This window comes from Aquarana catesbeiana, linkage group LG01, assembly GCF_042186555.1.
Source record: "Aquarana catesbeiana isolate 2022-GZ linkage group LG01, ASM4218655v1, whole genome shotgun sequence".
In the NCBI taxonomy this organism is placed as follows: domain Eukaryota; kingdom Metazoa; phylum Chordata; class Amphibia; order Anura; family Ranidae; genus Aquarana; species Aquarana catesbeiana.
Genome location: NC_133324.1, coordinates 569,308,178 through 569,332,734, shown reverse-complemented (window position 1 = coordinate 569,332,734; position 24,557 = coordinate 569,308,178). Strand labels below are relative to the sequence as shown.

General features: G+C 43.3%; 1 protein-coding gene across 9 annotated transcripts in view; it reads left to right on the top strand.

The window, feature by feature from the left end:
* The window catches only part of SEPTIN11 (septin 11), a 162,668-nt gene that overhangs the window by 79,869 nt on the left and 58,242 nt on the right, over positions 1–24,557 (top strand). For all 9 annotated transcript variants that reach the window (XR_012235727.1, XM_073597293.1, XM_073597278.1 and 6 more), the window contains exons 2-4: positions 5,735–5,855; positions 14,462–14,657; positions 22,992–23,178. Coding sequence is in view for 8 of the 9 variants with exons in the window: in XM_073597293.1 (XP_073453394.1) it covers positions 5,735–5,855; positions 14,462–14,657; positions 22,992–23,178 (504 nt within the window). In the remaining variant the exon portion in view is untranslated. The remainder of the gene's footprint in view (positions 1–5,734; positions 5,856–14,461; positions 14,658–22,991; positions 23,179–24,557) is intronic.

Below are 24,557 nucleotides of genomic sequence, written 5' to 3'. Positions count from 1 at the left end.
ATACATTAGAGGAACATGAGCATGGGTGACCTAGAGTGGTGGAATCGTCGTGTAGATGGAGCTACAGCAGTAGAGCTGGGGGGTGCAGTGCAGAAGTGGTGAGCAGGATAGGTGGGGGATACAGGGTGAACAGGTGTGCAGGGGGGATACAGTGGGTAATAGGCATGTCGGAGGTACAGTGGGGAACAGGTGTGGTGGGGAGGTACAGTGATGGACAGGTGTGCAGAGGGTAATACAGTGGGGAACAGGCGTTTAGAGTGGTAAAGTGGGGAAGAGGTGTACATGGGGGATACAGTGGGGACCAGGTGTTCAGGGTGGTACAGTGGGGAACGGGTATGTAGAAGGTACAGTGGGGAACAGGTGTGGTGGGGAGGTACAATGAGGGACAGGTGTGCAAAGGGGAATACAGTGGGGAACAGGCATTCAGGGTGGTAAGGTAAAGTGGGGAACGTGTGCAGGGGGGGGGTACAGTGGGGAACAGGCATTCAGGGTAGTACAGTGGGGAACTGGTGTGCAGGGGGACACCGTGGGGAACTGGTGTGCAGGGGGACACAGTGGGGGATACAGTGGGGAAATGGTGTGCTGGGGGACACAGTGGGGAACTGGTGTGCAGGGGGACACAGTGGGGGATACAGTGGGGAACTGGTGTGCAGTGGGACACAGTGGGGAACTGGTGTGCAGGGGGACACAGTGGGGGATACAGTGGGGAACTGGTGTGCAGGGGGACACAGTGGGGAACTGGTGTGCAGGGGGACACAGTGGGGGATACAGTGGGGAACTGGTGTGCAGTGGGACACAGTGGGGAACTGGTGTGCAGGGGGACACAGTGGGGGATACAGTGGGGAACTGGTGTGCAGGGGGACACAGTGGGGGATACAGTGGGGAACTGGTGTGCAGGGGGACACAGTGGGGGAAGCAGTGGGGAACTGGTGTGCTGGGGGATACAGTGGGGGACACAGTGGGGGAAACAGTGGGAAACTGGTGTACAGGGGGGTACAGTGGGGAACTGGTGTGCAGGGGGACACAGTGGGGAACTGGTGTGCAGGGGGACGCAGTGAGGGATACAGTAGAGAACTGGTGTGCAGGAGGATACAGTGGGGAACTGGTGTGCAGGGGGACACAGTGGGGGATACAGTGGGGAACTGGTGTGCAGGGGGACACAGTGGGGAACTGGTGTGCTGGGGGATACAGTGGGGATCTGGTGTGCAGGGGCACACAGTGGGGGATACAGTGGGGAACTGGTGTACAGGAGGGTACAGTGGGGAACTGGTGTGCAGGGGGTACAGTGGGGAGCTGGTGTGCAGGGGGACACAGTGGGGGATACAGTGGGGAACTGGTGTGCAGTGGGACACAGTGGGGAACTGGTGTGCAGGGGGACACAGTGAGGGATACAGTGGGGAACTGGTGTGCAGGGGGACACAGTGAGGGATACAGTAGAGAACTGGTGTGCAGGAGGATACAGTGGGGAACTGGTGTGCAGGGAGACACAGTGGGGGATACAGTGGGGAACTGGTGTGCAGGGGGACACAGTAGGGGAAACAGTGGGGAACTGGTGTGCTGGGGGATACAGTGGGGATCTGGTGTGCAGGGGGACACAGTGGGGGATACAGTGGGGAACTGGTGTACAGGAGGGTACAGTGGGGAACTGGTGTGCAGGGGGTACAGTGGGGAGCTGGTGTGCAGGGGGACACAGTGGGGGATACAGTGGGGAACTGGTGTGCCGTAGGGACACAGTGGGGAACTGGTGTGCAGGGGGACACAGTGGGGGATACAGTGGGGAACTGGTGTGCAGGGGGACACAGTGGGGAACTGGTGTGCAGGGGGACGCAGTGAGGGATACAGTAGAGAACTGGTGTGCCGGAGGATACAGTGGGGAACTGGTGTGCAGGGGGACACAGTGGGGGATACAGTGGGGAACTGGTGTGCAGGGGGACAAAGTGGGGGAAGCAGTGGGGAACTGGTGTGCTGGGGGATACAGTGGGGGACACAGTGGGGGAAGCAGTGGGGAACTGGTGTGCTGGGGGATACAGTGGGGACACAGTGGGGGAAACAGTGGGAAACTGGTGTACAGGGGGGTACAGTGGGGAACTGGTGTGCAGGGGGACACAGTGGGGAACTGGTGTGCAGGGGGACGCAGTGAGGGATACAGTAGAGAACTGGTGTGCAGGAGGATACAGTGGGGAACTGGTGTGCAGGGGGACACAGTGGGGGATACAGTGAGGAACTGGTGTGCAGGGGGACACAGTGGGGGAAACAGTGGGGAACTGGTGTGCTGGGGGATACAGTGGGGATCTGGTGTGCAGGGGGACACAGTGGGGGATACAGTGGGGAACTGGTGTACAGGAGGGTACAGTGGGGAGCTGGTGTGCAGGGGGTACAGTGGGGAGCTGGTGTGCAGGGGGACACAGTGGGGGATACAGTGGGGAACTGGTGTGCCGTAGGGACACAGTGGGGAACTGGTGTGCAGGGGGACACAGTGGGGGATACAGTGGGGAACTGGTGTGCAGGGGGACACAGTGGGGAACTGGTGTGCAGGGGGACGCAGTGAGGGATACAGTAGAGAACTGGTGTGCAGGAGGATACAGTGGGGAACTGGTGTGCAGGGGGACACAGTGGGGGATACAGTGGGGAACTGGTGTGCAGGGGGACAAAGTGGGGGAAGCAGTGGGGAACTGGTGTGCTGGGGGATACAGTGGGGGACACAGTGGGGGAAGCAGTGGGGAATTGGTGTGCTGGGGGATACAGTGGGGGATACAGTGGGGGACACAGTGGGGGAAACAGTGGGAAACTGGTGTACAGGGGGGTACAGTGGGGAACTGGTGTGCAGGGGGACACAGTGGGGAACTGGTGTGCAGGGGGACGCAGTGAGGGATACAGTAGAGAACTGGTGTGCAGGAGGATACAGTGGGGAACTGGTGTGCAGGGGGACACAGTGGGGGATACAGTGAGGAACTGGTGTGCAGGGGGACACAGTGGGGGAACAGTGGGGAACTGGTGTGCTGGGGGATACAGTGGGGATCTGGTGTGCAGGGGGACACAGTGGGGGATACAGTGGGGAACTGGTGTACAGGAGGGTACAGTGGGGAACTGGTGTGCAGGGGGTACAGTGGGGAGCTGGTGTGAAGGGGGACACAGTGAGGAACTGGTGTGCAGAAGGATACAGTGGGGAACAGGTGTACAAGGTGGTACAGCAGCAGTGCAGGGGGCTACAAGTGATGCACCAATTGGGTGACCTAAAATGTGAATTTGCAGAAATTGGGGTGATCTGAGGCCTGAAGATACAGAAATTGGGGTTGATGTGTGGAGGTGCAGGATTTGAGATGAACTGAGGTCTAAATATAAACCTATTTTGTGTGTGCACCGCTTAACGTAACTAATGAATACAACTTTTAAAAACGATATGACTACTGTGTGCTGACAATAGGAAGGGGGAAGAGGTTTTTGTTTTATTTTGTAGGAGAGATCCGGCCACAGGCAGCAGCCGAGGGGCCTTGCACCGACTCACGACCACAGGCTTTTATTAGAATCCAGAAGACTTAAGGCTGCTTAGGCAGCCACCTTAGGGCGCCAGGTTGGGGGGAGGGGGGCTGTTAAATACACCTTCATTTGAGTAGTCAAAAATCCTTGCACCAGTCCTGCTGACCATACACAATCAAAATCGAACTTGCTGCCACTTTTCTCACAAGCTTGGCTGCTGACACTTTACTAAAGAGCATATTCAATGAAAATATCTTTTTTTTTTTTTTTTGTTTCGAAAAAAGGAATTGCCTATTGGTTACCAAAATTTCCCAATCTGCTAGATATTACTCTCAAAGGCAAGCTCATACTACCTGATTGATTGCTTTGCATGTGAAAATCACAAAGTTTGAGTGCCTTCTGATTTGAATAGTAGTAAAACTACACCTACTGGAATACTACACCTTTTTGATGTGATATATCTCAGAGCTAGGGAATCTGTTGTTAGATGCATACTGATGAAAGTGGAACAAAGACTGAATTGCATGACTGCACTCAAGCTATGAAGCAATGTTTTGCTGGTTAGCTGGGGGATGCGGGGCTTCTGGAGGTCAGTTTTATTGCAGTACTCTATACATTTTAGGCATTTACATTTAAATTAATTTTAGCATTTGGATAAACTAAACATTGTATCTGAACTATTTTATCTGATAATTTTTCATTTAAATTCTACTGAGCACACCCAGATCTAGGTGGTATTAAGCATGTGCTTTTGTATTCTAGGATTGAACAGTTACCGTGCTTGTGTGGGTACTTTGAGTCTGCTATAACCGGAGATCACTTTTCCTTTATGAATATGCTAACTGCCAGATATTTCTGCACATAAACTCTAAAGCCTTGTACACACGGTACGAAAATCAGAAGCTGTTATCCGAAGTTCTTACCGTTAGTACGTTCTTTTCAACAATTGTTTTCCAATTTTCGGCTAACAAATGTTGGATGACAAGCTAGTAAATTCTTGTCAAACGACAGCTTCATGTCAGATGTTCGGATGGTCAGTACACAAATCCATCACACAAAAGTCGAAAGTACAAACACGCGTGCTCGGAATCAGTTCTCACCACACACGAAATTAGCTGAAGGGGCCCAAAGGGTGGCGCTCAAGAGCTGAAATTCCTCATAGTAAGTCACTACGTTTGAGCTTGTGGCACGACAATTTGTGTAATGTTAGTATGCAAGACCAAATCCTGGCACACGCCCTTTTGACAAAAATCAGACGCTCGGTTGTCCAACAATCGTACCGTGTGTACGAGGCTTAAGATTAGGCTGCCAGATTTTTAGCAGATTTGGCTTTGGTCGGATATCATGAGATCTGAAGATTCAAGCATTTGCTGATGTTCCAGGACCCATAGCAAAGGGCAATGCCTATGCTCTTGCCTCATAGCAGTTGGGTGAGCTGTCATAATGGTAGGCCTGTGCTGTCCAACACCTCTCAAGACAATAGCAGTGGTTGTATGCTACTTCCTACCAAATCATGTGGAGCTGTTGCACAAGTAGATTTTCCACCCTAATAACTGACAGAACTGTGTAGAGGTCATTGAATGTTTGCTTCAATACTCTCCAATACTCTGTACATGCAATAGTTCCTTTCAGCTTCTGCTGGGTTTACATTCCACATGTGTATAGTCCAAGAACATTTGAAGGTTGGTTGTGAGAAGGTTTCCAGCTTGCTGCAGTCTCTAAAATGGCCATGTCAAGAAGTGTGATTTATTTGCAGTGATGCTCAAATCACTGAAAGAGAACAATTTGTAGCAGAGCACACCAGCTTAATGCTATAGCGCTAGTTTTAACTTGTAGCAGTGACAAATTGCTAACGACCCTAGCCATTAAATGGCTAGCTAAAAATCACTGCTAGTCACTGGCATTTATAACTTGTAGCAGTGATTAAGATACAAAATCACCTGACTTGAATTGGTTGCAGGTGTCTCGTATTGAACGTTATCATGACAATGCATTGTCACCTGCTAAATGTATTTGTCCGGTATGTATTTTCAAAATGTTTATTATCTAAAAGGAATAGAAACACACATTAAAAAAAATAGAATATTAAAATCTAAATGTAACTCACATGCATACAATGGAGAATTAAATAATTTAAGTATTGTATCCACTGGAAAAATTAAATTGTTGAAGCATTTTTGCAATGTAAATTTAACAGCAACATTTTCTGTAACATCTTTTTCACAGATTTGTTAAATATGTTTATCTTTTTTTATAGTCACCGAATGATGACCTCAGAGCTTTGTCTTTATCTGGGCATGTTGGGTTTGATAGTCTTCCTGACCAGCTTGTCAACAAATCAACTTCACAGGGATTCTGCTTTAACATATTATGTGTTGGTGAGTGAACTCATTTTCATGTATTTGATTTTACGAGGTCTGTCTACAATAAATTCATGCTCCGTTACAATTACGAACTTGCAAAGATATGCATTGAGTAAACGCCTTATTTTCTTTAAGAGCCCTTTTACAAATATGCACATTTTGGTTTTCTGCATGTGCTTGTGCATTTTGAAAGCACATTATTTGTGCAATTACTGTACACACACACTTTTTATTGGGCAGAAGCATTTAGAGTAGGAATTTTATGGTGAAGGCAAGTTGCAAACAATCAAAACTGCATAATACATGTGCTTTTGTGCATTTTCTATTCATTCCAATAAGCCCACTAAAAACGTGTAAATGTACAAAAATGCTATATGCCCTATATTCAAAAAAACCTGCAACACATCTATGTTAAAGTGCCACGTAGCAGTGATTGGGGCCCTGTACCCAGGCCATTCATTTTAACAAAAATCTTCCCATAAAAATATATGTGAATTTTTTTTTCTTTTATTTATTAAATTTTTATTGATGAAATTACAGCATTGACAGGAAATCATAACAAACATTACAACTTATACAAATGATATGCTTAGCAGTACAATTTCCCATTATGGTGGTTCAAAGTAACATCTGTATATCTCCTTAGCCTTAGGAAGATCAGCCTTATAGGAGTCATTAACCACTGAATGAACGTAACAAACTAAATGATGACCTAATGTCTTATATAAGGATTTGAACTATAGTAAGATATCCTAGCTCAAGTCTTAGAGGGTCTGTTATATTCAGTCAGGTAGATCAAGAAAAAGCCTGTTCTCAACCTACGCACCCCTAATGGGACCACACTATGCGAGCGAGAAGACCAGAGATTCATCTCATGATAAGACCACAGCATTGATCTACCTATTAATATGTACTATCCCTCTATGCCAAGGATGTGGGTTAGGATGTTCCAAGTCTTTATAAGTGTAGTATGTGAATTTTAACTTGCATTTTATGCATGCTTTTTAGCTGTAAAAGCCTCCCTTATGTAAATAATCAAAATGTTTGGGGGTCTATTCTGTCCCCCATACCCCTCTTCCAGTGGGTCAGAAACCTGTGCTTCCATTTGAGAAAAAAACATAATTGGAGGCCAACTTCTTCCTTATTCTCTGCTGGCCCACCGATAAGGTGTGCAACTGACCTCACAAATGCATCATAAGAGATTTAATGTAAGTGCACAAAAAAGCTTTGATTTTATATGTGACTGAATGTTTATAGATTTGCATACGAGCTGCATGCACCTGGGCTTTCCACATTTGGGGAGGAAAGGGTCCGCTTTGTTCTTTCCCTGCCAGGGCTTATGCTCTACTTTAAACCTAAGGTGTAAAGACCATTTTTTTGCATTTCTATTTTTCACTTACAGATTTCAGATTTTATAAGACTCTCCAAATCATACAATTTCTGAATGCATGGGACGATTAGAACAAGATGGTGCTACTGATTTTAATTTTTTTTTAGGTCCCCTATAGTTGCAAATGTTTTAAAAAAAATATATTTTTATAAAAAACCCAGAATAAAATCAATTATTAGCACTCACAAACACAACATAAGTCACAAAATTCCTACAAAATTAAAATTTTCTAGATCTTTAACCACTTGACCACTGGGCACTTAAACCCCCTTCCTAACCAGACCAATTTTCAGCTTTTGGTGCTCTCACATTTTGAATGACAATTACTCATACAACACTGTACCCATATGAAATTTTTGTCCTTTTTTTCACACAAATAGAGCTTTCTTTTGGTGGTATTTAATCACCGCTGGTTTTTTTATTTTTTGCGCTATAAAAGAAAAAAAGACTGAAAATTTGGTAAAAAAATGAATATTTCTTTGTTTCTATTATAAAATTTAGCAAATTAGTAATTTTTCTTCATAAATTGTGGCCAAAATTTATACTGCTACATATCTTTGGTAAAAATAAGTACAAATTGGTGTATATTATTTGGTCTTTGTGAATGTTAGAGAGTCCAAAAGCTATGGTGCCAATCTCTGAAAATCGGTCACACCTGAAGTACTGACAGCCTATCTAATTTCTTGAGACCCTAACATGCCAGAAAAGTACAAATACCCCCCAAATGACCCCCTTTTGGAAAGAAGACATTCCAAGGTATTTGAAAAGATGCATGGTGAGTTTTTTGAAATTGTCATCTTTTCCCACAATTCTTTGCAAAATCAAGATTTTTTTTTCTTTCTTTTTTTTCCACAAAATTGTCATATTAGAAGGTTATTTCTCACACACAGCATATGCATACAACAAATTACACCCCAAAACACATTCTGCTATTACTCCCGAGTATGGCGATACCACATGTGTGAGACTTTTACACAGCGTGACCACATACAGAGGCCCAACATGCAGGGGAGCACCTCCAGGCGTTCTGGAGCACCCAGGCCAATTCTGACATTTCTCTCCTACATGTAAAAATAATCATTTATTTGCTAAAAAATTACATAGAACCCCAAAACATTATATATATATATTTTTTAGCAAAGACCCTAGAGAATACAATGGCGGTTGTTGCAACTTTTTATCTCGCATGGTATTTGCGCAGCAATTTTTCGAACGCGTTTTTTTGGGAAAAAAAACAGTTTTGTGCTTTAAAAAAAAAACAAAACAGTAAAGTTAGCCCAATGTGTTTGCATAATGTGAAAGATGAAATTATGCCGAGTAAATAGATACCTAACATGTCACCCTTCAAAATTGCACACGCTCGTGGAATGGTGCCAAACTTCGCTACTTAAAAATCTCCATAGGTGACGCTTTAAAATTTTTTACTGGTTACATGTTTTGAGTTACAGAGGAGGTCTAGGGCCAAAACTATTGCTCTCGCTCTAACATTCGCAGTGATACCTCACATGTGTGGTTTGAACACCGTTTTCATATTTTCTTCTGCATGCGAGCACACGGACAGGGGCGCTTTAAATTTTTTTTTTTTTTTTTATTGTTCATTTTACTTTATTTATTTTAGTTTGACACTTTCCCCCCCCCCAAAAAAATTTTGATCACTTTTATTTCTATTACAAGGAATGTAAACATCCTTGTAATAGGAATATGGCATGACAGGTCCTCTTTACAGTGAGATATGGGGTCAATAAGACCCCACATCTCACCTCTAGGCTGGGAAGCCTGAAATAAAAAAATAAAAAAAACGATCCCAGCTTCGATTGTAGCGGTGAGTCGATAGAAGCACCGGAGGGTGGCGGGAAGGGGGAGGCGTCCCCTCTCGCCTCCCATAAGAACGACCAAGCAGTGGAACAGCCGCTATGATCATTCTTATGGTGTAGGAAATCGCTGGCTGAAAAAGCTGATATCTGAATGATGCCTGTAGCTGCAGGCATCATTCAGATATCCCCGCTCAAAGTCAAGGACGTCATATGACGGTGGGCGGGAAGTGGTTAAAAATTGCGGGGTATTGCGGGGTATTGGAGAGTAGTGCAGGGTATATTGCAGAGTATTGCTGGGTATATTGCTGGGTATATTGCTGGGTATATTGCAGGGTATATTGCAGGGTATATTGCAGAGTATTGCCGGGTATATTGCAGAGTATTGCCGGGTATATTGCAGAGTATTGCCGGGTATATTGCAGAGTATTGCCGGTTATATTGCAGAGTATTGCGGGGTATATTGCAGAGTAGTGCGGGGTATATTGCAGAGTAGTGCGGGGTATATTGCAGAGTATTGCCGGGTATATTGCAGAGTATTGCAGAGTAGTGCAGGGTATATTGCAGGGATGGCTGAGCATGGAGGGATGGATGTGACAGTAATTGTCACTGAGCACCGCTGTGGGCACTACACATGCAGCCCACAGCGGTACTGCCATCCGATCCCTCCCCCTCTCCCCTCGCACTTTACCGATCGGTACAGAGAGGGGAGGGAGGAACCGGCGTCATGACATGACGCCGGTTTGTTGACATGTGATCGCTCCGTCATTTGACAGAGCGATCACATGGTAAACAGCCGCGATCAGCGGCTGTTTACCGTGATCCATGATGCGCCGGGTCTAGGTCACGGAAGTTCTAGGGTGCGCGCCCCAGGGGGCGCGTGAGAGCAGGTTTCTGGGATGACGTCCATGGACGTCCACCCAGAACTAGCCGACCGCGCTGCAGCCGTCTTTCGGCTATGGGCCGGTCGGCAAGTGGTTAAGCTAAAAACCCCCCATATATTGTAAATTTAAAATTGCAAAAAAGTGAAAATCAGTACACAAAACTGTAAATAAGCAACTTGCTCTAAATATCTGGAGGTTATAATTTTTCACTTACAGCTTTCAGAGTTTGTAAAAGACCCCCAAAACCATACATTCTCTGAAAACATAAGAGCAGTAAAAAAAGAAGATGGTACTACTGATTTTGGTAGGTTCTGTGATGGTTGCGCAAATGTTTATCAAAAATATTTTCAATAAAAATACACTAAAATCATTAGCGCTCACAGACATGACACAATTCCTACTAAATCATAAAGCTAAAAGTGTATTGAGTTATGAAATAACAAATGTTTGTAAATTTTAAATTGTGCCTTTTTGCAAAAAGCTGAGGGAAATAAGTAGTGGTCCAGGCATGTGATATTTAAGGAATAGATGAAATTTCAGCCGGCATCCTTCAGAACCAGGGAATAGCTGATTAAGGAGCCAGCACCTGCCAGCGTCCTAAAAGTGGAGTTCCACCCAAAAATGTTACTTCCGCTTTAAGTATTGGTGACCCCCTGACATGTAATTTTTTGGGGGGGATGTGGGTACCCAGTTTTGACAGGCACCCAGCTCCTACTTCCTCCCCTGGGGCCGCGGTGCCGGACGGAAGTTCACCTCTCCCCGCTCTCTCACTGCAATCTTCTGGGACACGTCATAGGTCCCAGAAGATTGCCCGGCCATTCACAATGTGCAGCGTGGCTCGCGTATGCACAGTGCATGCCCGGCTGTGAAGCCACACCCAGGCACCCAGAGTTACAATGCCTGTGCCGCGGAGAGGAGGGGGAGAGGAGCGAGGCTTTGTGCGCCCGCATCGTTGGGCTTTGGGAGAGGTGAGTGTTTATTAAAAGTCAACAGCTACTGACTTTTAAATGGGTGGAACTCCGCTTTAACAACCATGACTCATCTGTTGTCAGCGAAATTCCCTATTGCCTGCAGAATGTAAATAAAAGAGTTGGCATTAATAAATGGGCCTTCAGATCTGGTATGGATTTTGGGGGAATCCTCACACCAAAAAAAAAAATTGGTGTGAGGCCCCCCCCAAGATCAATACCAGACCCTTATCTAAGCATGCAGCTCAGCATGAGCCATACCAAGCCACATGCCCCCATGTTGATGAGCACAAGGGCCTCTTCCCTTAGAACCCTGGCCCAGTGGTTGCGAGAGGAGGGGAGGTTTGGGGTGACTTATTGGAATATTATTGAAATTTGATTCCCCACTGCCCCCTCTCCCCCATGTGAATGCGTAGAAGGTACCCCTACACATTCATCACAGTAAATATAAACTTTGAGCCAGTTTGAGACTTGTCCTTTATTTAAAAAAAATAAAATACATTCAAAATCTGTGTGTGGGGAATCCCACTGACAGCAGATGAGTCCTGGTAAGGATGTCGTGGGTGCTGGCTCCTTAACCAGCTATTCATTGGCTGTTGAGGATGTGGATGGTTGCTGGCTCCCTAACAGCCAGCTATTTACTGCTATTAAGGACACCAGCATTAAAATCCTGCAAGTCTTTGCAACGAATATACTGCATCACTTCCAGAAACAGCACATGTGATATTTTAGTAGCATTTTTTTAGTGAATTGAAAGAAACAAAATGTGAAAAATTGTATGAACAATTTTACTGCTGATCTTTAAGCGGAAGATAACATTTCTTGAGTTGAGCCCCGTATGCCTTATTTGAGTGGCAGCAAAAAGGTTAAAGGAGACCATCAACAGCAGCCCCTATACTTCTGTCATGTCAGGCATACATGAAATAGCTTTCTATGGTGAGTCAATACTGGTCATAAAGTGACAACATGCTGTGACAACATCCTGCATTTGGAGCAAACAAATTGTCAATTACAGGTGCTCTGTAGGCTTCTTTGCAAAGCACTCAGTTCACCCTTTGTTTTTGTTTCTTTAAATCATTTTAACTACTCTGAGAGTGCTCAACAGAAGTGATCCATAGGCATCAGGACAAAAATTCTCCAGTGCTTAATACCAAGAAAGAGAACCTAACTAAAAAAAATGTTAACCTCAAATTAAAATGAATCACTCACACGTTTGCAAATAAATGTGAGGCCACACAACCATGCCAAGGTATATCTGCAAAATGTGATCCCACTTTATGATTACAGCCAGGTTGTGACATAAAAATATAAGGACCTTGCTTTTTGTTGAATGTGCTTAACAGAATTTAGTTTAATTCTCTTTGGTGGCTAGCAGGATCGAGTGCTGGGGAATTTTTATGTTGAGAATTCAACCCATTGTGTCAAACCCTCCAGCACTCTTCATACTGCCTACTGTCATGTCCTCCATTTCCCATAGGGATAAATGGCATTGCTTGAAAAACCTATGGAAAATGTAGGTAGGTTGCATAAATAATGTACTGCCATAAATATAGAAGCATAGTTGTGCACATGCCTTCATATATCTTTGCATTACATATATTGCTCCTTTTATTCCTCAGGCGTGATGTAGAGAAGTGTTCTTTATATACTTCACATTCATATTTTTAAAAACTCTCTGATAACTATTTCTGGAAGATGTGTTGTGTTTCATTAGCCTATAGTGGAATTGGTTGTAAATTTGTTTATAATATGTAAACTCCATCAAGTTGACAGAATATGACAGTTTCCATCTGGTGGTGTGTGAATGTAACGTCATGTGACTTTATTAACATGAAAGATGTAAAATAAAGAAATTGCTCTAGATTCAATGAGCTAATGGAAGCCTTGTATGCTTAAGCCCCATACACACTATTAGATTTTCTGCAGATTTTTGTCTTCAGATTTTCTAAAACCATATAATATGAGGTCAAACCTTAAGAGTTTCAATTTGTATGAAATCAGGCAGGCCCTTGCACTACATGGTTTTGGCAAATCTGAAGACAAAACTCTGCAGAAAATCTAATAGTGTGTATGGGGATACAGTAGCTTGGATAATTATGTAGCAGTGGATATCGTTCTTTGCACTAAGTGCTTTAAGGGTTAGTTCACACCAGATGCAGTTTTGGGTGTTTTTTTTCTGCACAAAATGCAGGCACAGTGTTTTCCATGTATTCCAATGGCTCTAGTTCACACCATGCAGTCAGTTTCCGGTCCGTTTCTGCACCGGAAACTGACTGCATGGTGTGAACTAGAGCCATTGGAATACATGGAAAACACTGTGCATGCATTTTTAGTGCAGAAAAAAAGCATACGGAACTGCATCTTGTGTGAACTGGCCCTTAAAGCAGCTAACTGGCTACAGATGTACCTGTAATGCTGGCTGTGGATATGCTAATTTTCAGCAGGTGTGAAGAAGATTTAAGGATCACTTACTATAATCTCTGCATGCCTGAGCAAAAAAAAATTTTATAATGGGTATTTGTGAATACAAAATCTTACTGGATAGCTTCTGTTGCTTGAGGCCACTAGCTGGTCATACAAGTAGCTATTAAATAGCCTGCCTAGTTCAACGTGTACAGGATAATGGGTGCCCAATCTTTATGGACCAGTTTTCTTGATCTATCCATCCAGTTCCAATGCCAAGCTAGCTAATGACAAAACACAAAAAAGTGTCGCCGATGACCATGTACTTGAACCAGTTCCACATTTTGTAGCTGAATGCTGGATCCTGCTAAGCAGGTAACAGTTGAGTGATAGAACTGCATACTACCAAGGCCAGATATTTGCTTATTAACAAAAAAAAAAAAAAAAGCTGATATTCTAAGCCTGGTTAGGACCATTAAAACAGAAAAATATTATGTGTAAAATTGATGATCTTCAGGGATGTTGCTTTGGGTGCCAAAAGTTTTATGTTAACAGGCTCAAGTGATGGAATCCAGCCCTGGCTATCCCTTTAGCAACCAGATTGTTTTTATTTTTAGTGCAGCTTACGGTCTGTGCCTGGCCTGTAGATGCATTATTTTCTTGTTCCAGTTTGTAGCACAGATACCATATTTAACGATGGGCATGTTTATAATGTTTAAAATCCCAGTTGCCACTGAGGTTGATGATTCATTTACAAGCTTATACTGTGTGGCCATGAATGGTAAGTCTTCCTTTTAAGTTTTCTATTGGGACAGTTTTATTGCTTGCTAATTTCTTAGATCTGTTGAAATCCAAAAACTAGGAGCTAGGAGAAAGCCTACTTCTAATATGCCTTGTGATGTTTTAGCCCAGGATCTTTGATTACTGTAGTTATAGTGCTGATGACAACCCTCAAATATATTACTATGTGCCCACAAATGTGGTTTGCAAGCACCTGCTTGAAGTTAGTATAATTCATACATAATTCAGTAGGAAAACATGTCAAATACAAAATTGCCACAGACAAATCTTGGAGCCACAAGGGAAATATTGCAACATTAAGAGCTTTTGCTATTTTTTTTTAACTTTAGCTTGCAATTATCACAACCATTGTTTCTGTTTTCAGGGGAAACGGGCATTGGAAAGTCCACTTTAATGGACACTATATTCAATACAAAGTTTGAAAGTGAACCAGTTTCTCACAGTGAGCCAGGGGTCCGGTTAAAAGCAAGAAGCTATGAACTTCAAGAAAGTAATGTCCGTCTGAAGCTAACTATAGTTGATACTGTAGGATTTGGGGACCAGATTAACAAAGATGACAGGTATGTATAATGAGAAACGTTTAGAACTATAGTAATTGTTACATCCATATATACAAGCTCTGTTTACATACTCTCTATAATAGCAACACTGGCATTACTTATATACTGGATTGTAAGAATTCCCAATGAAGTTCTTTTACTTGAATCAAGTTTTATCAGGTGGTATAAAGGGGTCTGATACCTGGAGAGAAGAGCTTTAAAATGTAGATGTTCATTAGACTAAAATGTATCTAAAAGAAACCTTTTTTGCATTTTTGATATGATGGGAGGGGTATGCAGGTTTTTTTTTTTTTCTTGTCTGTGCCCCTGTGGGTGAGAATTGTCTTTACTAGTTGTCACAGCGGCATGTAAAGTGGGGAGAAAGTGATGGCAAACTCCCCGTCAGTTTTCACTGGAACAGGTGTCCCTATTGGATGATTTTCCTGTTTCAGGAATAGTTGTAAATTTTTAGATTTCCCATCAATTTCTGTCCTGGCAAAAATGGACAACTAGAGAAGGTAAATCTCCCCAGCACAGATGCAATGAGAAATTAGCTTATGGTCAATAACTATGGTCTATATGAAGAAGAAATTGTAGCCTGCTCCCTTGATAATATAGAGATATCACAATGTTCCATATGTTGCATATGAGTTGAAGCAAAAGTAATGTGAGCGCTACACTCCAAAGAATGCACTATACCACAGTAACCTTTATGAAGTTGGAGTGCTCATTGGAAATTCAATAAAAACCTGAAAGGGGCTTTAAACTTCCCCACTTTACACACAACTTAAAGACTAACTCACCTTTCTGAGCATGTTTCATAGCAAACCCTTTTTTTGTGGTCTAACATGAAGAATAGTCAGTCTGGAGCCCCCCACCCTTAAACTGCTGCCACCCCTCTTACAAAAGCTGGGTAGCGTCTCCCTGCTGGCTCCTGTCAAATTTTGAAGTTGGCGTGGCTGTGCATGGCTCTACCCGCACAACAACATTATACCTTAAAATAAATATTTATTATCTTAGAGCCACAAATATGACTCCTATATTTTTAAGACTACCCTCAACCTGTACAGAAATCGACAAATTTGATCTTATATGACACTGGGGGAAAGATGGCAAAAGATGTTCCTGCTGAGCTACTTTCACTTTACATTTTCTGTTACATGCAGCTACCTTCAGGTGATTGGACACTGATCAAAAATAGCTTTAGGAACATCCTTTGATATAACCCCTCCCACTCCCAGCTAGCCTCAGTTTTTTACTAGTATGATTCGGTGATAGAATTCTTTCTCTCTCTGGATTATTTCTTTCCAAGGCTTCATCACTCGGTTGCACCATATCCACTCTCCACACTCTTAATGCAATTTCCACACCTTGCAGAGCTTTGTGAGAATGTAGTCAGACCTCGCCAAGTAAAAGATGTGGGGCCAACCTGTATTGTTTTTTTGCACTGGATCCTGCTGTGGACTGTCCCCTTGGCACAAGTGCAACAAGTGGAGTTAGCTGCAGGGTGCTTTACAAGTCTGCCTTGTGCAGAGCCCAGTCTCAGTAGAACCCTGTCGGGGTATGCCCATCATGGAGGGCGAAGCCAGGAACGGGTTAATTCCCATTTATTCATGGTACAGGACGGAAGACTTTTAGACATTTATCTTTGTGTACAAACCCCTGTCAACCCTTCTGCTGGCGTGGCCTAGAATTCCAGGATAGTGGGATTAATGGTGCTTTGATCCCATTTAGCTGGTTCAGCCTTTAGCTCCATTGTGGGCAGGGAGCTAGTACCCTTGCTTCTGAGGGATGCCACCATTCTGATTCTCTTTTTTTGTTCCTAGTTATTCAGCTGGGCACCAAATCCATCCTTAGGGATCCCCTGCCCATAACCAGCTGGAAGTTTTGTCTTCAGGTTTGTTTTACTGCGTAAATGGCTTGGTGGATACTCTTTGCCAGAATTCCAGGATAAGCCTTATTTTTTGTGCACATGCACAGGATTATTTGGCTTAAAAACGGATCATCTGTTTGGGCCCTCTTAGGATAACTATATCAAAGCTTTTAACCACCGCTAGCGGCCAAAGAAAGGGTTAATAGCGCCCGTGTTGCAGCGCTTCGGCAACGCTGCCCATTCATTTCAATGGGCAGGTTGTTTTGGGAGCAGTGTATACACCACTCCCACACCACCCCGAAGATGCTGCTTGCAGGACTTTTATCCCATCCTGCAAGTGCACCACTCCAGTGTGAAAGCACTCAGGCTTGAGAGGTGCTTGAGAGGCGCTATTTTTAGCTCTAAAACGCCTGAAAAGCTCCCCAGTGTGAAAAGGGTCTTATGTTCAAGTCCAAAGCATACCAATTGCTCTATTCATAGATTATTAATGGAAGAGCTGACCAGAAAGGGGCAGGCATAGTCAGACTTTCTTGATGAGAGCCCATGACAGTCAGTTGTATTAATCCCCACACTGGAAGATTGTAGGAGGTAGTTAGGGGGTACAGGAATGGGGAAGATTTTCACCAACAGAAGAGGAATTGGCACAATGGACGCATCCTACTGACTGTAAGTTATGTCCTTTGTGCTGAATTTTCTGTTTGTAAATTTGGCTGCACTTAGGCTTTAAATTAGTTGTATGACCTCAGCATACACTTTAACATTTTAACATCAGCATTATAATATCACTGCATTTATTGACAATCCAATATATAAGCTTACCTGAACAGTCTCCTTTCGTGTTGTGAGTGCTGCCTGTCTGCTGGCCATGGCTTTCAATAACTTCCTATATTCCTTGCATGCTTTGCAACTTTCCCTCTGCTGTTTACTTTTGCTTTCTAAAGATAACAAATCCCATGGTGCCTTGCTGCCTGCAAATAGTGATTTCTGTACTACAGCACCTCCTGAAACTTCTCCTGGGATTGGAGGCCTTTAAACCCAGTTGACGCCTTCTAAGGGAAAACGCATTGAATAGGAGCTGGCTGTGTGATGTTAAGGCATAATGCACTATGAGCTTTTTTCCTACCTTTATCGTCTGTGATTGGAGAGTCGGTGTTCATCTTGAGTCCCAGTGAGTGATCTCCAACAGCTGATTCCACCTGTTAAGATACCTTACACGTGCATTTAGATCCTGTGAGGATCTATGGGTCTGGATCTCCAGGAATCCCCAGATACTCCAATACAGGACCCAGGAGCTGGCTCACAATTCGGATTGGCCACCCCCTTCGGAATCTTCGCTGAGGGATGGGATTTCACCATCTGGCTGCACTCAGATGATAATTACCGCTGCTGGGAGTGAGGAGTTTTGTGCCTACCATTGAGACCCCAGGCTGGGTTATTAGCCACTTGCGCTCCTGGGTCTCCTGTCATAAGGGACCATATGGTTCCGGTAAGCGGCAGTGTGTCTGTAGGTGGAGGCATCTCTTTTACTCTCTGCACGACTCTGTGGTGGTTTGGATTCTTTCACCGTGATCAAGTTTATACATTGTGCATGGACTCATTTTGGATCTTTTTTCTTTATTTGTTTTTTTCGTTTGACATCACATCATATGGACTCACTTTTTGTTTTGTTTGTGTTTTTCTTGCTCATCAGGATTCACTGTATATTATATTTGTTACTCAATTTTTTGTCATAATTCTTGCTACCACTTCATTTTTTGAGATTGGGTTCTACTAACCCATCCTTTCATACACTCAGTGTTTTGCACATTTATTGTTCCTTATATACTGTATTTATTGGCGTATAATACTCACTTTTTCACCATGAAAATTGGGTGCAAGTAGCATGTTATACGCCAATACATCAATTTTAGCTGCCTCGGAGGGGACAGGGAGGGGGGGCGGGACACACGTCGTCAGATTACATACAGTGAGAATCTCCTGTTTACTTGGCGGCTTCTGTAATAGGAAGTCCTGTCTCCTGGGCCGCCATTGGACCACTGTTCTGTCTATCATAGGAGATTCTCACTGTATGTAATCTGTCTGCTCGTCCCGCCCCCTCCTTTTCCTCTCTAGGCTACAGATGGGCATCGATCAGGCTGCATTGATGGCAATGGTGAGGACGCATTTATTTATTTCAGGTACTTCTATAACGCCGTCAATTTACGCAGCGCTTTACATATACATTGTACATTCACATCAGTCCCTACCCTCAAGGAGCTTACAATCTAAGGTCCCTAACTCACATTCATACATACTAGGGACAATTTTAGACAGGATCCAATTAACCTACCAGCATGTCTTTGGAGCGTGGGAGGAAACCAGAGTACCCGGAGGAAACCCACGCAGGCACAGGGAGAACATGCAAACTCCAGGCAGGTAGTGTCGTGATTGGGATTCGAACCAGTGACCCTTCTTACTGCTAGGCGAGAGTGCTACCCACTACACCACACCACCATTGATGTGGACTGATGAGGGTGCATTGATGGCACTTGTGAGGCTGCAGATGGGCATTGATCAGGCTGCATTGATGGCAATGGTGAGGCTGCAGATGGGCGCTGACCCTTATTTTGCGTCAAAGTTCCTTTGTTTAAAATTTAAGTTTTTTTCCTGAAACTTCCCTCTTAAAATGAATGTGCGTGTTATACGCCTGTGCATGTTATACACCGATAAATACAGTATATTCTTCATCTCGTTATTTTTATTTTTGGGCTACTTTCACATGGTATTTGTATTGGGCTTATTTGCCTCCTAATTACAGATTTGCACTTACCGTTTGTTATTGGTAAACGCATTGGCCCAATTCCATTGATTTGTTTTTCTATCATGAATCCTTAGCGCAGCTTCATCTTGTTTTCATTTCTGTTTTGGCGTCGTATAACGCCTTGAGTTGCAGCTTGGTCCCTTTAGATCAAGGGTCTTCAAACTATGGCCCTCCAGTTGTTCAAGAACTACAATTCCCATCATGCCTAGCCATGTCTATGAATGTCAGAGTTTTACAATGCCTCATGGGATGTGTAGTTCCGCAACAGCTGGAGGGCCGTAGTTTGAGGATCCCTGCTTTAGATAATAGCGCAGTCTTCTTTTTAACAATAACACTCCAACCCTGCTTATTTCTCATGTAAACAGTCTACAGCCACAGACTACTTTATTGTGAGAACTATTTAGGGGTGCGTCGAATGGAAATTTTGGTCCCAAAACTGAAACTGAAAATGCAGGATGCACTTTGCCAAAAATTTGCAAATGACCGTTTTAAAAAAATATTTATATTCAACTTTTTAATTAATATCATCAATTTAATATGCATTTATTGTTGGCCATCATTGGCACCTTTAGTGCAAGAAAAGCTCAAGAAAAATGCAGTCTGCAGTCTCTAACCATGTCTTGTATCATATCCTCAGTCCCTAACCATGTCTTGTATCATGTCTGTCTCTAACCATGTCTTGTATCATATCCTCAGTCCCTAACCATGTCTTGTATCATGCCTGTCTCTAACCATGTCTTGTATCATGTCCACAGTCTCTAACCATGTCTTGTATCATGTCCACAGTCTCTAACCATGTCTTGTATCATGTCCACAGTCTCCAACCATGTCTTGTATCATGTCCACAGTCTCCAACCATGTCTTGTATCATGTCCACAGTCTCCAACCATGTCTTGTATCATGTCCACAGTCTCTAACCATGTCTTGTATCATGTCCACAGTCTCTAACCATCTCTTGTATCATGTCCACAGTCTCTAACCATCTCTTGTATCATGTCCACAGTTTCTAACCATGTCTTGTATCATGTCCACATATCTAACCATCTCTTGTATCATGTCCACGGTATCTAACCATCTCTTGTATCATGTCCACAGTCTCTAACCATCTCTTGTATCATGTCCACAGTCTCTAACCATTTCTCGTATTATTATTTCCTCAGTCCCTAACCATCTCTTTTGTCATGTCTGCAATCTCTTACTTAAACACACTGCTAATAGTATTAGCAGCATTTCCATTTGCTGCACCTCTAGCAGACATGATACAGGAGATGGTCAGAGACTGCAAACATGATACAAGAGATCAATGCAGCCTCACCAGTGTCCATCAAATGCAGCCTACCAGTGCATGTCAGATGCAGCCTGCCTATCGGATGCAGCCTGCCTATCGGATGCAGCCTGCCTGTGCCTGTTGGATGCAGCCTTGCCAGTGCCTGTCTGATGCAGCCTTGCCAGTGCCTGTCTGATGCAGCCTTGCCAGTGCCTGTCTGATGCAGCCTTGCCAGTGCCTGTCAGATGCCGCCCAGACAATTCAGCTCCCTGACACAGGGAGATCGACGCTCTGCGAGGAGAGGAGGAGGGAGGGGGAGGATCCTTGAGCCGCCAGGATGACACCCTGCAATTGGCGCCCCCTTTTCTGCGCCATTATTGGCACCTTTTCTTCTTTCTGCACCACTAGAATTATTACATCTTAGATTAATATTAGCTTCTAGCTTTATTTTTTAAATTACAATGTCAATCTAAAAATAAATTAGTGAAGGTATTAGCAGACATAAAGTGCAGTCATCAAATGCATGCACATAGCTGCAACGGCTTTCATGACTCTTCTTTGTCCGAAAAATGGGTCATTATCAAGTAGAAAAGCTTCAGCCCTCCAAATAGAGCTATAGCTTGCCTGCCCCCCACCTCCACACGCTGCTATTGGCTCATCACTATAATAGGCTGCCTCACTAACCTATAGGAATGTGGCGTAGACTGGAAGGAAATGTTAACTACCAGAGTTATGTGGAGAAGAAAATTGAAAAATTTATTTTTTTCTGTGATGAATTTTGAGAGACAGCCAAACATCTGGAAAGAAAAAAGATCTTTGCAAAAATAAACCATTTATAAACAAAAATGTTTTTAACATGACAAATAGAAGGAGAAAATGATATTAAGATCTCTAAAGATAATAAATTCACTTTTGTCAGCGTTTTGGAAACGTTATATTTGTTTTGCGAAAGTATCAGTATAAACATTTCTATTGAATTAACTTTTGTTTTGTGGTGGCCCTTTAATCGTACCTGTATATTTATATTTGCATTTACATTTGAAAGCACACTGACCTAAATTCCAGTATCCAGCTGACACAACTGATCTAAATTCATTCAAACATTACCGCATATTTGCACATTAGAGATGTATAACCCCCAACAAACCCTTATCTCCCTTTTGCTTCCTTGTATGGTCAAAATGATCACATCAATCAAAAGCAGCACTTCCACACAGCTATCCCATGGGTCATTGCCTGTTGAAATAAAGAGCCCATAAGGAAGTCTGGACAGGAAAAGGCAATCATTCACTGTGCTCCAGCATGACAAAGTCTTTTTTCTTTTTGTGCTATCAGATATACATTTAGCTATTAGATTTTATCTTTTGCTGGTTTAATTGGTTATCATTTATTTTGCCTGATCGCATGACTTTTGTTGCAGGGGTATAGAGATGAAAAATAACTATTCTAACTAACCTTATTGGTAATATATGTGATCATTCTCGCAGCATTGCCAGGTGATGGTAGGGATCCAGTCCTAGTTTGGGCCCAGAGCTGCCGATGGCTGGTACTATGATTTCTGTTATCGGAACTACATGTGTAATCTCTAAACCCACTTTGTGCATATGTGCATCCCACTTCTGAGATGGCTATAGGGGGCCTAATGCCGCGTACACACGATCGGAAATCCATCCAGCAAAAGACCGATGAGAGCTTTTGGTTGGAAAATGCGACCGTGTGTATGCTCCATCGGACTTTTGCTGGCGGAATTCCCACCAACAAAAGATTGAGAGCAGGTTCTCAATTATTCGGTCGGAAAAAGTTCCTATCCGAAAATGCGATTGTCTGTACAAATTCCGACTTGCAAAATTCCTACGCATGCTTGGAAACAATTCGATGCATGCTCGGAAGCATTGAACTTCATTTTCTCGGCTCGTCTTAGTGTTGTACGTCACCGCGTTCTTGACGGTCGAAAGTTCAGAAAACTTTTGTGTGACCGTGTGTATGCAAGGCAAGCTTGAGCGGAATTCCGTCTGAAAAACCATCCAAGTTTTTTCCGACTGAAAATCCGCTCGTGTGTACGCGGCATAATAAACCATCCTCCAGTCTGACAGTGTTTTTCAGAAGCTGACAAATTCCCTGTTTGGATCTGTTGGAGAGCATGCTATAGCTCATACATGAAAAATTCAAGTTACAACATCCCTGCATCCTTTTAAGTTTGGCATAAAAAATGTGAATCTCTGCCCATATGTTTACTATATGCCCGTTAGGAATGCTTTGTGTGTGTTTTTTATTTTTCTTTGTTTATCATATAATGATAAAGAAACCTTTTTCTACTTTTGTTTTTCTACAGCATTTTTCCTGCTAAAAAATATAGTCCATACTACCAGGAAAGCAGAGTCAACTCTAAACAAAATTTTCTGTGCTTAATTTCAGCTACCGTCCTATTGTTGAGTACATTGATGCTCAGTATGAAGCTTATCTTCAAGAAGAGCTGAAGATCAAGAGGTCGCTTTATAACTACCATGATACAAGGATTCATGCCTGCCTTTACTTCATTGCTCCCACTGGCCATTCATTGAAATCTCTTGACCTGGTCACAATGAAGAAACTTGACAGTAAGGTTCGTGTTCATCCGAGGTGATTAACTGCAAGGTTCTTGCTGTCAAATGTGCACCCAGTTGTTAGAGCCCTTTCACACTGGGGCGGTTTGCAGGCACTATTGCGCTAATAATAGCGCCTGCAAACCGACCCGAAAGTGACGCTGCCTTAATTCCAGTTAATTCCACTTCATTCCTGGAGCGATGCCCTGGCAGGACAGTAAAAAAAGTCCTGCTAGCAGCATCTTCGGAGCGGTGAATGAGCGGAGTGTATACCCTTCCTGCCCATTGAAATCAATGGGACTGCGCGGCTATACCGCCGGCAAAGCGCCTCTGCAGAGGCGCTTTGCGGTGGTTTTTAACCATTTCTCAGCCGCTAGCGGGGGGGGGTAAAACCGCCCGGCTAGCGGCCGCATACTGACGGTAAACGCCGCTTACAATAGCGGCGCTTTACCGCCGATGCCGCCGCCCGCCCCAGTGTGAAAGGGCTCTTATAGTTTTCAAAATATTTAGAAAATATTTTTTTTCTTTTAGCCATAACAGAAATATACGATGGTATGTATTGGAAATATGAATCTAATATCACAACACTCCAGAAGCCTTTGCTAGTCTGGTTGCAGGTCAACAAAAATATTCCCCTTGATGACAGTCAACGTCTTATCTGTATACACTTGTATTCACATGAGCCCCTTTTTTTTATTTAGTTTTTAGTTTTTTTTCAAGCAGGGTAACACTACATACAACTTTTATTTGCTTTGGAGAGAGAGAGCAGCAGTGCTTTTTTTTTTTGTTTTGTTTCCAGCATCACAAATTTCCTGCCAGGCTTATAGCACTAATGGTGTTTACAGGAGCAATAGAAAACAAATGTGTCCGCTTAGCAGTAGTTGTAGTTGTAACAAATAGATGGTTGCAATTTTTTTTTGTTGGAAATTGTTTTGTTGAGTTTGGTAAAAGAATAAATCTAGAAACCTCTTTAAGGCTTAACACTTTACATCCCTTCATCCTCTTAGAAAACGAGCAGATCTTTCTTTATCTTTCTTTATTTAAGGTGACAGATATTGGCATTCATAGCATTCTTGTTCACTGTAGGTGTCTTTTAACAACCCCCTGATAACTGTTGTTTATTTAGCAAAACATAACCACTAAACAGTGTGTTTACAAAGGCATTTTTTATTAAGAGTTTGTATTCGTGCTTAAAGGGGTTGTAAATGTTTGTTTTTTCTTTTTTTTTATTAAATAGCAAACATGTTATACTTACCTGCTCTGTACTAGGGTTTTGCACAGAGCACCCCCCGATTCAGCTCTTCTGAGGTCCCCCAGTGGTGCTCCTGGCTCCTCCTCTTCTCAAAGGGCCGCTTTCCATGGGGGCACTCGTGCCCCCCGACTCCCCTGTCACTGGATT